The sequence below is a fragment of the Molothrus aeneus genome, chromosome 1, assembly GCF_037042795.1.
Source record: "Molothrus aeneus isolate 106 chromosome 1, BPBGC_Maene_1.0, whole genome shotgun sequence".
NCBI classification, from domain to species: domain Eukaryota; kingdom Metazoa; phylum Chordata; class Aves; order Passeriformes; family Icteridae; genus Molothrus; species Molothrus aeneus.
Genome location: NC_089646.1, coordinates 70,825,931 through 70,838,419, shown reverse-complemented (window position 1 = coordinate 70,838,419; position 12,489 = coordinate 70,825,931). Strand labels below are relative to the sequence as shown.

The window sequence follows — 12,489 nt, the reverse complement described above, 5'->3', positions numbered from 1 at the left end:
ACCCATGGCTTTTTGTAGTACATGTGCTATGTTGTGTATCACTTCTTCAAAACTACAGTTAGTTTGCTGTATTCATCTGAAGACTGAAAAAAGATAGAACAATGTAGGCCTAGGATGCATAACTGAGGTTGCAGCAGGAACTGGAAAAAAAAAATCTTCCCTTGGACTTTGTGGTTTGATGTACAAAGTTCAGTGTGGCCTTATCCCATTACTACTCTTCTGGTATTACAGTGGGGGACATCCCAACACAATGACAGACTGTAAAGTATTTAAAAATCATATCCAGGGATTGGAGAAAGCAGCATATTTCATATTGTTTATTTATATTTTTTGATGATTAAATATCCCAACTGAAAAACAGACTTCAAAGAAGTGTGGGGTCTTGCTTTGTGTTTGAGCTGCATGGGTGTCAAATGTTGCATGTCTTGCAGAGACAAGCCTTGACTCTACAGCTCCTTGCTGTAGCTCCTGTCATTGAGAGCTGGTGATGTACCATCTTCTGAGAAGGTCATTGCCCCAGCCATTTCTTCAGTGCTATTGGGGCTGGAAATGCAGCAGTGGTTTCGTGTGACACAAGTGTGAGGGGTCTATGCAGTTTGGGATAAGATGAGAAGACTTTTGAGAGGGATTGGTTTGGGCCATGGCAGCTTCTGCGTGTGGAGTTTTGAATTGTGCTGCTTATGGTCTTATTTTTATATATGTACATATGGCATATCCAACAGCTATACTTAAGAGTTTTCCACAAGAAAACACTAAACAAACCATAGTAGGAACTTAATGCAGGTTCCCTGTGTATCCAGAAAGCCTTTCCCTCTAGCAGTGCTACCACAACAACTCTCTTCACAATTTTTGTAGGAGCATGGATGTGTTGAACACAACCCAGATAACTTGTTGGGATATTTATTTACAGTGGAAATTTTTTGGTTTGTTTTCTTCCAGTGGAAGCATGACTTTCTGCAGATAATGTCCTTTTCTCCAGATGCATTTTATTCTTTGAGTGTGAAGGATATCCTACTCAGCATTTTCCCACCTTTTATCAGCTTATCTCTGCAGTGATTCTCCATAGTGAGTCAGGGAAACACAGTGCTTTATTAAAGAACTGCATCATCTTTTAGGGAAAAAAAGTCTTTGCTTTTAATAAACAATAGCAAACTCAAGCATGTGCAGTCTTGCTATTTTCAAGTCAATTGTAGACAATTGCAAGATTGTTAGATTTCAGAATAACATGATTTCAGAATTTTGATATTCAGCTTCAAAATAACTGGTGAAAATTTCTGGTCAAAGAAAGAAAGTATTACAATTTTGTTCTCCTTTGTTACTCTTTTTTTTTTTTTTTTCACCTTGTTGTTCTATTCTGTAGGAATTTGTTATAGAACAGTATTGAGCAATGGAAAGAGAAGTTTTATCCCTGCCTGTGAGAATAACTATGTGTGTTTATATGAGCCTTCCTTGTAATAATTTGGGAGTTAATCCTTAGAGTACTGTTTGGTAACAGAAAGACTTTGATAAAATTACAGTTGATTCCAGAACTTAGACCTTTTAAAATAATGGTTTTAACTTTTACAGTTATCTCTCTGGTAGAAGCATCATTCAATATTTGTCAATTGCATGAAAATATTAATTAAATGCTTTGTACAATAAAGTGTTCCCTTTAAAAAAAAGTCAAACAAAAAATAACCAGCACATACAACCTGTAAAAACAAAATTACTTTTAACTAGATTTATTTCTCAGGATTTGACAGTTTTAAGAAAGGATCTGCATCCTTTTTTTGGGCAACAGTAGAATTTGTATATTTGATTTTGTTTGGCTGCATTATCATGATTCCCACTCAGAGTTACCATTTCTGGTTCTTGAGATATTTTTGGAGTAATGAGCCTTACTAAGTGCTGCTGGGTTGCTTATTGCTGTTCATATCACATTCCAAACAAGTAGTTGGAGCAACAGTGTATACAAGTGTTACACCTGAAATCAAACATTCCTCCTTTTTAATTTAACGGGTGTCAGCAGTGTGATCAGAACTGTACAGCAGTGGGCATGAACAGACTGAATACCCAGCATTCAGAGATGACTGCTCAGTATAGCCTATGAATAATTCTTGTCTCATACTACAAGGGGAGGAAAAATACTAGCTACAGTAACAAAAGGACTGAACTAATTGAGTAACAAAATTTCACACATTTTAATGGATGTGGGAGGACTGGATTATTAATGGTTGCGTTGGAAAAAAACACTGCAGTGTCTGTTCCCCTTGAAGCTTATGGCTCTGTTATGTGTGTTTATAACAGCAACTGCTTATCTTAAGGCCTGTGCACCTTGCATTGGAGAGGAAAAAATAATACTGTGGCCTTCCTTTCAGTAGCAAGCTACCTCCTCAACACGTGGTGCCTTTAGTTTCAAAGTGTCTTGTAGCAGGGGCTCTATCTCAGCCCAGAAAGTTGAGTGGTGTGGCCTTCATCAGAGTTGAGAAGCTCTTATGTCACTGGGCATTGATGTGGAGTTGTTGGGTCTTTTTCTCTTTTTGCCCCTTAGATGTGGTATTTGTACCTCCAGAATCCCAGCATAAAAGGCCAGTGAAACAATAGCTGCTTTTGGTGTGAGCAGCTGACAGAACACCATAACTATTTGAGCACTGTTGGTGTGGTCCCAGAAATCTAAAATGGTGGTGAAGTTGTTTGCTTCTCTTCCTTGCCCACTGTCCCCACTGCCTTGCATTACTGTGTGGTGGTGCTTTGCCATGTAGCATGTCTGTGACACTACTTTGTGAAAGAACATTTTCAGTAGTGTAGGACAGAAAATATAAGCATTCTACATTAGAGCCTTGTGTTTGTTTTTGATTTTGCTGGTGATATTTTATTTATTTTTAGTGAAGTTTAGTAAATAAGTAAAACAGGAAGATGTAGTTCACCGAGGTGTATCCTAGAGATATGGAAAGGGGCAGTATTGCCATCACTTGAAGAAGTTTCCTATAGGTCTCTGTGGAATGACACTAGCTAGCTATATATATATATATATATATATATATATATATATATATATATATATATATATATATATATATATATAGTGCTAGGTGATATGATTTTTTTTAGCCTCTGCAGATTGTGTTTGTTTTACCTTTCTCTTTCTAGAAAACAGTGTTAAGCCTCCAAATCTCCGTTTCCTTTTTGTCATATTTTTTTATCACTTTTGAACAGTCTTCTAATTCATTGAGAAGAAATGAGTGCTTGGTGCTTTGCTGCTGGGTTATTTTTTCTCTTCAGTAAGGTGTAAATGGGATAACTCTTCTTCTGTCATTTAATACCCATCTTCATCTTGGACATATGAAACAAAGACAGTGGTGATGACTGCCAACTCCTCACTTCTGCTTACTTGGAGGAGGCAGTGCTACCCAAAGGACTAAACTAAAGCTCATGTAATTTTTTTTTTCTGGTTGTGATGTATCGCATAACTTCATAAAAGAAAATAGATTCATTTCACATATTAATTTGACAAACCTTTGTTCTTTTCTTCCTGCTAGTCCTCTGTGGACATGGTTTAAGCACTGAAGCCAAGAAAGAGATCATGGCATAACTTGCAGCAATTATGTAAACTGTGTTAGATCAGCTATATATGCCAACACTGGCTTCTGCTGTGCTTAAAAAACAGTTTATCATGTGCTGGTAGGGGTGAAGGAAATGTTATTTTTTTTTAATTACTGTGTTAATATATTTGTGTTGTACTTGACTTCCAGGTTGCATCACAACGCATCAGCTCAGTGGATCTTTCATGCTGCAGCCTGGAGCATCTGCCTGCCAACCTGTTTTATAGCCAAGACCTCACTCATCTCAATTTAAAGCAGAACTTCCTGAGGCTAAACCCCAGCCCATCCACAAGTAGAGCGCTTAGTGAATTACAAAGGTAAAGTAGTATGGTTCTACCACTCTTCCTCTGTCCTTGGAGCCATGATCTGCAGGAACTTTCCTAAAAATTACTACCTCCTCTTGTGGAACATTGGCCTGACTGTAATGCTTCTGAAATTGGTTAACTTTGTGTATTAGAAACAGACTGGCTTTCATAAGAAACTTCATGTTTTTCTTGTAAATAGAAGGACATTTTCAGCTCAAAATGCAATTTTCATAATGTGTTTTTATGTACCTACTGAGGCCAGACTGTAGTTCTTCAGCCTTTGACTTGTGTGAGTGAGTATGAGTTGGTGAGCTGCCCATCAAAGGCAGCCATTCTACGTAGGAACAGTATTGCATGTGACCAAGGGAAGAAGTTTTCTGTTAGCCCCCCCAAGCAAAGGAAGCGCTGATTTCATAAATTCAGTCTGGTTCCTGTCTTCCTTCTACTCTGCTCAATCCTATTTTTCTTTCTTAGTATCTGTGACCTTCCAGTTCTTTCCACTGCAGCTCATCCAAGAGTGTAACAAATGGGTAGACAGCAGCATGACTGGTGCTCTGAATGATTTAATATATGTGTTCTGTGGAATCAGCAGCCTTTCTGTGTTCACAAAGATGAATGTTCCCATACTGAATATAAAGTTGTGATTTTAATTTCAGTGGTAAGTGAATTGCAAAGTACCTCAGGATTGTATTTGTGGATGGTCCTGTTCAAACAAAATGTTTTAAACCACATTTCTAAATCCCTTCCTCTTTGAAAAACAACTGAAAAGTACAAGATGGATTATGTGGGCTGTTGTATTTTTATATAATTCCAAATTCATTTTGGAAAACCAAAAAATCTGGCATAATGAAAGATGAATGAACCCAGCAAGTCTGCTTCACAAACAAAGCAGGCAGCTATTCCAAGACCTTATGAGCACAGTCTGGAGAGAAATTCTGACTGGACTGTGAATGTCAGCATAGGTGTCCAGATAGCAAGTGGGATTTTAGCATAAGCTAGTGATGAACATGGACAAATAACCAGTGTCTCTTTTTTTAATGGCTTCTTATATTTTTTTCCTTTTTAAGTATCAGAAAGTGTAAAGGAGATACTTGATTATGCTTTGTATATGTACCTACAGCGAATTTCTGTTTGCAATAGGTTTGGATTTGTCTGTGTACCTGCAACTAATTCTGTTTGGGGTCAGAAAGCATTGATAATTAATGTGATAGGCAATGTTCATTCTCTGTTTAATGTTCTCTTGGTATTGCAGTCTTGCTGATAGTTAACAAACCATTAAATTTTTTCTTACTAACATGAGGCTGAACATAAAAGAGTGAAAGAGTTCAGATGACAATATATACTCCTGTTTTCTGAGATTCTGAGATGAGGAGAATCTGGAGAAGTGGCATCTACCTGAGGTGATATAAAACTGATTGTTTCTCATTCTTATGTGAGCTGGCCCTATTTTGTAGGCGAGTAATATTCTGCTGTGCTTCCATTGCTTTGAGCTTGGCAAAAAGACACAAGGCAGATCTAGGAACTTCTGGATAAAAAAAAATTAGGTTACACAGCACTGTTTTGGTGTATCTGAGTTGGTGCATCAGAAACTCCTGCCCTTGATGTTTCCCTTTGGCTGCTTGATGTCCTCCAGTCTTACCTTTACCCAGGACAGGTGGGATCACCCAGACAGTGAGTAGCTGGAAGAAGCTGTTTCCACTGTTTCCATTGCTGTGCCAGTGGGAAGGGCTCTGTGAAGTAGCGGTAGTTCCCACTGAGGGTTCGGAAAAGTGATGCTCCACTGTTTGCCTTCTGCCTCCATACTGCAGCAAAAGCATGAGCCTGACCCTGGAGTGTGTTCCCAAGCCATTCTCCTTCCTGCCCTAAGAAACACAGAACTGACTTCTCCTTTGGGTGGGAAAACTCGAGTTGTACTTACGTTCCCCAAAAGCTTTGAGCCAGCTTGACTGCTAGTAAGTCTGCTTTTCTCTAGTGAGTAAACACACAAATACCTAGAAAGAGGAGAGCACCACACATTTTGAAATCATTAGTGAAACCCAGTATCAAAACATGTGTAAAGTGAAGCTCATTGTTCCTGTGAACACACATCTGATTGATCTATTTTTTCTTTTTAAACCAATTCCATAAAACCATTTTCAGATTTATAGGGGTTGCACAAGGTAAAACTTCACTGAATAAACCAAAAGTCTTTTTTTGTTCACTGTGTTCTTTCAAATCACAGGAAAGCAAGTTCAAAATCTCTGCTGTTCTGATTTGGTACTGTTGGCTTTTCTACAAAATTCTCAATTGCTAAATTGGAGCCGCACATGAGGCACAGCACCACTGAATCAAGCCTACAAGTATTTAAGGCTCCAAAATAGCCATGTGCTTGGATGTTTTGAACAAAACACATTGGCATTTACAGACCTACCCTTCCCAGTACAATTTTAAAGTAAAACCTGGTTAGCAAGACAGTCTAAGAAAATCAGTCTTGCTATAAGCAGTTCTTGGTGCTGCAGTTCCTCTTAATAAATCACTTTGGGTGGTAATTTAATGAATGCTGGATTTCAGAACAAGTGTTCTGAAATTGTCAAAGACACAATAAAATACCAACTTTTCACCACCCACTGAATTGACTTGCAAGCAGCTGGGTCATAGTAATGATGTGCTGACTAGTGCACTGTCATGGCAGGTACAGTCAGGAATGTATTAGGAAAAAAGGAATTCCTATTTTTGTCTACGCAGTTGCTTCTTTCAGTTGTTAAAATAATATAATTTGTTGCATTTATGAATAAAATGTTTAGTCCTGATTAGTACATGGCATCTGAAGGTGTAAAGTGATGTAGATGTACGTTTTCCCAGTAGCTGCACTTCTACTTGCTTTACTGTCCACTCAACTCCCTTTTGTTGCTGTAGATGCTCTGCAGCTGTGAACTTCCATAAGTGAACACTCTAAATATTGAAAGGTGAATACAGCAATCTCTATTGTTTTTCCTACTTATCAGGGAATACATATTTCATGCTATATGTACAAGTAAGCCATCTGAAAATTCATCTGTACTGAAAAAAGTAGCAAATGATGCTAGTTGTTCTCCCTCACAGAATCTTTTCTAAAACCACAGGAAAGGATGTTTCTCTTTTGGACAAGAGAGGAGATTCCCTGGTTGAAATGCTAAGAAGAGTACAGGCTTGCTAATTTTGCAGAGTACTGTTGCTCTGAGATGAGGCACAAGAATAGACCATAGTCTTTATTTACTGTTGCTCTGCTTCACTGGACTGAGAACACTTCATCTTTATAAGTAATTGTTTCAGTTGGTGTTGTTGGAAAAAGTGGTTGGCATCAAGAATATTATTTTCTTGCTAATATTGAAAAGTAAGTTATCAGTATATGGATTTTTAAGATAAGACTGTTGCAGATTTAAAAGAAAAACAAGAAAAAGAAAAGGGAGGTGTAGTAAGACACTACAAGTTGTTTTAAAAATAAATAACACACAAAAGTTGTTTGAAAAATAAATAAAATTATGCTTGCAAGTTTTATCTAAAGAATGAATTATTATTCTGATTGTGGTTGTTAATTGTTAACAGTGATTATATAGATTTTTATCTTAAGATGAGTTGGTATAGTTTTTCTCCCAGACCCCTTATAGAAATGCACTGCCTTCTGTGGCATCTCAGGTCAAACTCTTTGGGGCTAGTGGCAGAAATTTGGAGATGCATCTCTAGGTTATGAGAAAGCTAGAGCACTCTGGATTGCTGATGCAAGTGTTTCTGAAATCCCTTGCAACTTCCAGTTTTTATCTGAAAACCCAGGATTTCAGGCAACCTCAAACTAAACTGTCCTTACAAATTCATTGTGCAATAAGAAGGTAAATAAAAATGTAATCTTTGTTCAGAGAACACTTGGAAGCAAGGGGGAGCCAGTATTGCCAACCTAACTGGTATGAACCCAGTAGGCAAGGTTGCTGGAAGTCAGTGTGAGATGCAGCTTGATCTTAGCTTGTACCTAGAGGAGCAGGGAGGAAGGTCTCCAGCCTGCCACTTGGTTGGCCTCCAAGTGCCTTGAGGTACTCCTTGTGACTATTGCTATCAGTGTATGAAACTGAGGTTACTGGAGAAAGTTGGATGGTTTAATGAATGTCAATTATACATCTACCCCCTTGTCAGGCCCCACAGGGGCACTGCCAGTAGATGCACTGGAAAAGATTTGAGCTGTCTCCTTTTTTCTCCCCCTTTTATTTTGGGGGGTATATCTTTGGGTTTTGTGGTGTTTTTTTATCTTTTCCCTTTGTTTTCTTGTTGTTGTTTATGGGGTTTGGGGGTTTTTTTGTGGTTTTTTTGGTTTTTTTTTGGGGGGGAGGGGTTAGTGGTTTTGGTTTTGGGTGGGATTTTTTTGGGTTTTTTTGATATTCAAATGAATCCTAGTATGCGGATCCTGCTAACTTTGCTTGTTCCATGGTGTGTGAAGATGTGGGGAGCTTCTTCTCATAACTCTGTTGGTCTCGGACAGGAGGAAACCTTACTTTTATATAGTTTCCTCTCTTTCACTTAAAGTCAAACACTGAAGTGCAGCTATCTAAGCAGCAGGGTAAGAGGAAAGGTTGGCATGGTATTGACAACTGGAGGTCTACTAGTACAAACCCCATCCAGTGCTTGCTGTATTTTAATGCTACATTTATTTTCTCACCTCTATAGCTTTGGAATTTTTTTTTAATATTTGTTATGGTAAAAATGACACTTGTAGTTTGTTGTTTATGTAACTTCACTGCTTTTGTTTTATCCAAGTTGTAAAGACATTGAACAAAGAGTTTGCTTTTGTTAGTGCCTCCTTCCAAACCTTTATGACTGTGTTCTCCTTAAATCCTGTGTACCTTTGTGGTCTCAAGAAAGTGCCCTCGTGAACACCCAGCAAAAATCAGTGACATTTAATTAAAGAAAAATTAAATCATAAAGTTAAGCCTCTGCAAATAACTAAGTGGGGACAATTGCAAAATTGGTTTAATGCCTGAAACACATGGAATTTTTTTTAATTTTATTTTTTATATTGGAACAGTGAACTTAATAGTGGTATGAGAAAAATAAATGGCAGTAAAAGATACATGCTTTTAAAATAGTGTAGTCTAAAAGTAGAAATTGCATTTGGATTAATTGGATTCACTTACTGAACTGTAAGGCTAAGTACAGCAGTCTCTCTTCCAAGTAATGTTTCAACAAGTGAACATATCTATGGAATTCAATTATTGTGTATCAGTCTCCAATTTACTTGTCTAGGTTTTTTGGATATGGCTTCCAAAGCAAGGGGTTTCTTTTTATGTAGTTAAATGGGTTTCAGCTTGGAAGTCCACCCCTTTTGTATTTCCATTATAAATTTCCAGTAGAGAGGAAGTGAATATATTTTCACTACTTTTTCCTAAGAATTTTGTCCTTCTTCTGAGGTCAGTCTTTCTCCCTGTACGAAGCAGTATGTGGCAGGTATGTGCAGAAACTGAGAACTGCACTGTGTAGTAGTGTAGGTTCAAGTTATTTCCACTAACAAAACCATACACTTGATTTACTTGTCTTTATGGTACTCTTACCAACCATGTAATGTAATAAAAGCTTTATTGTTGTTAAGTTTGGAGGTAGTCTGAATTTGACTTAACTATACCAACTCATCTTAACATCATTTGAATTATATTACTAATTTAGGACTTCTGCAATGACACCTTTCTGGAAAGGGAATGCTATGACAGTATTTCTGGCACTAGGCTGGCAACTCCCTTAGACAGTAAGGCCATGGAGGGTAATCCAACACAACTGCAGAAAGAGAGTAATTTGCACCGTTTATTTCCAAGGAGGAAATTGCCATGGCAAAATTTTTGGGAAATTCACTTTGTGGTTAAGTAAGTGGCCACAGTAGCAGGTGTTTAAGAAGGTGGCGAGTTTTAGTTTGATTCTAAAACTTGTCACAGCACTGCAAGGCAAACACCATTGTTCTGCTCAGAAATGGTGCTGAGAATGACGGACACTTATGTTGATGCTTGACAATAATATTGAGCTGTAACCACAGCACAGTCATGAGAGCCCAGGTTCTGGAGGTAGGTTTGGGAAAGTGTTTGCTTTCCTTAGATTGAGTTCTTTATCAAGCCATGCCTTCCCTTGCAGGTGTAGCAAAATACTGCTTTTTAATTGTTTTTGGTAAGAGTAGGGCAAGACCAGTATTGTCAGATGACCCTGTTATGGCTGAATTTCAATGATGGTGTATGACCACCAGTTGGAATACACTATTCCCCTTGCCCCAAACATAGTGGAACACAAATGCTGTACTGTGTAATGAAAATTCCTCTGCTGTTCACACCACCAGGTAGAGCTAAATTTGAAATTAGCACGTCAGTTCATTGCTCTGCTGTGCTCCCTCTCCTTATTTTTCATATGTCAAACTAAAGTCCTTCCTGAAGTGGCAGCTTCAGGATTAAATAAGTGGGCAGTTTTTGACTCAATTAGGGCAATTAGTGTTCAGTCGTATTGCATGTTTAATTCCAAGGGTTGACATGTCAACATTTTGCTCTAGCTTAAAGTAGGGCTATTTTTGTTCAGCAAAGTGAGTGTTTATGTATTGGCCATTACAATAGAAAGCTTAGTAAGCTAACTGAGCATAGCTCTTCATTCAGGTTGACTTTTACTAAGAGATAACAAAGTCTGGAACCATTGAAGAAGGACAAAAAGCATATGTATGGACGTGATGTGAGCTTATTACACTGTTGTGCCTCAAATGAGCAATGTTGTGCCTTTTTTTCTTTCTAGCAATGCCATGTGGGCAGCATTGATGTGTGTGCCTGCTTCTGATAAGAGTAAAGATTTGGGTGTGAGAAAACAGCGAAGATGTTGCTCTGTAAAATCCGTTGGAAGCATGATAGTTTGCAAACTCAGCTGCAACAGAAATCTTGAGTCTTTAAAATACTTCCCTCCTACCTTATTTATATTGATGTGATATACAAGTGATATTGGTGTGACTGACTGTAAATCTGCCTAGATATAAGAAGCACTATAAACAATGCAGCATTTTAAATGTGCAGCATGGCAGTGCTCCATAACACAAGTGATGTTTGTGATGTGCATAGTGTGGAGTTGCCAAAGATGAGAGGTAGACTTAGATCTTAATTTTGAGCAAATGCCTGCTAGTTTGGCTGAGTAATGTTTTGCACTTGACAATGCTCCATGGGAAGAAATATTACTTTAGCATTTTCTAAATGAACATGCTTGCAATGGGGCAACAAAATACCTCTTTCCGGCCAGATGTCTTAAATTAGTGTCTTAACTGTAACTAAGACTATGGTATCCATCTTTCAGTGTTTCTGTAAATGTGATTCTACAATGAACTTTCAGTTGTGTATTTTTTGATATACATTTTGTGTATTTTGTATGAGTGTATCCAATACTGGATGTACTATTCATTCTCATGGATGCACTACATAGACCTGTTAACCAGTTCAGTTTGTGTCCTGAGTAGTTAGATTATTCACCAAAGACCTTTAATAAGCACACAGTACAGCATAGATTAGAGTAGTAGAGATGTAATCCAGATATGCTGGGTAGGGGGAACTTTTTTCCTCTCCTCCTTTTTGACCTACGGCAGTTATGCACAAAAATGTATGCAGAAAGCCTTGAAGCTGAACATGACACCAGAGTTATTGTATTTCTTAGCTTCCTTTACCACCTGCTGCCCCAGTCCTCTTTGCTCTCTTAGTTTGATCTTCTGTAATTTTATCTCAAGATTGTGTTTGGGATCTTCTAGTGGATTCTTTAGTGGACAAAAGCCCTGAGACTTATCCTTTTGAGGCTACAGAGTGGCACAGGTAAAGTCTGTAGCCTTGCTCTTGTTGTTAAATTAGTTAATTCTTTTTTCATGGTTGGCTTGAAAATTGGAAAAGTTACATTTTGATGTTTCTCCAGCAGCTGAGTTATTTTGACTTAATCTTTATGTATTTACTTTTTTTGTACTTGCCTAAATGGGAGAAAATATTCTAAAGGCTCAGAGTCCAGTGCTTGGAGCACTCTTGTTTGTATTTGCAGCTAACTATGAGGATGATGTGGGACAGCTGTTCCACCACAGAAACACCCCAAATTTCAAGGCAGCATACCTGTGCCCTAAATCTACAGTTATCTTCAAGATAAATGCAGGATTGTGTGTCTCAGTTCTAGGTTCAAGATTTTTAAGTCCTTTCTCTCAAAATAGAGGAGTATGAAGGTATAGTGTTTAAAATGCGCATATTTATTTTTCTGGCTAGCAGCTCTTACTAACTTACCTTTGCCTCTTTTTTAATTTACAGTTCTTCCTTTAGAGATAGACTAGTCATTGTTTCTGCACAGTAGCATTTTTTCCCCTGCAGCACTAACTTGATTGCAAGATTTCCTTTAGTCTCCATCTAACTTTGTTCCAAACTTCTTCTGCCTCCAGCATGTCACAGGGTATTCAAAATTTGTGATAACTCTGGCAATGTTTTTTCTATGTTTTTCTCCTGCCATCATTGCACCAAAATACCACTAGAGAGTACAGCATTCCCTTGTTTGCTGCAAGCCTGTGTAAATACTATATGTGCTTACAGCCTGCTTTTGGGGCTCAGCAGCCCTCACTGAAGTACCATACC

At 38.0% G+C, this 12,489-nt stretch overlaps 1 protein-coding gene across 1 annotated transcript in view; it reads left to right on the top strand.

Annotated features, from left to right (window-relative positions):
• Nucleotides 1-12,489, top strand: part of PHLPP1 (PH domain and leucine rich repeat protein phosphatase 1) — a 136,456-nt gene that overhangs the window by 86,633 nt on the left and 37,334 nt on the right. Inside the window, exon 4 of the mRNA XM_066559286.1 lies at nucleotides 3,732-3,898. Within this exon, the coding sequence (XP_066415383.1) occupies nucleotides 3,732-3,898 (167 nt within the window). The remainder of the gene's footprint in view (nucleotides 1-3,731; nucleotides 3,899-12,489) is intronic.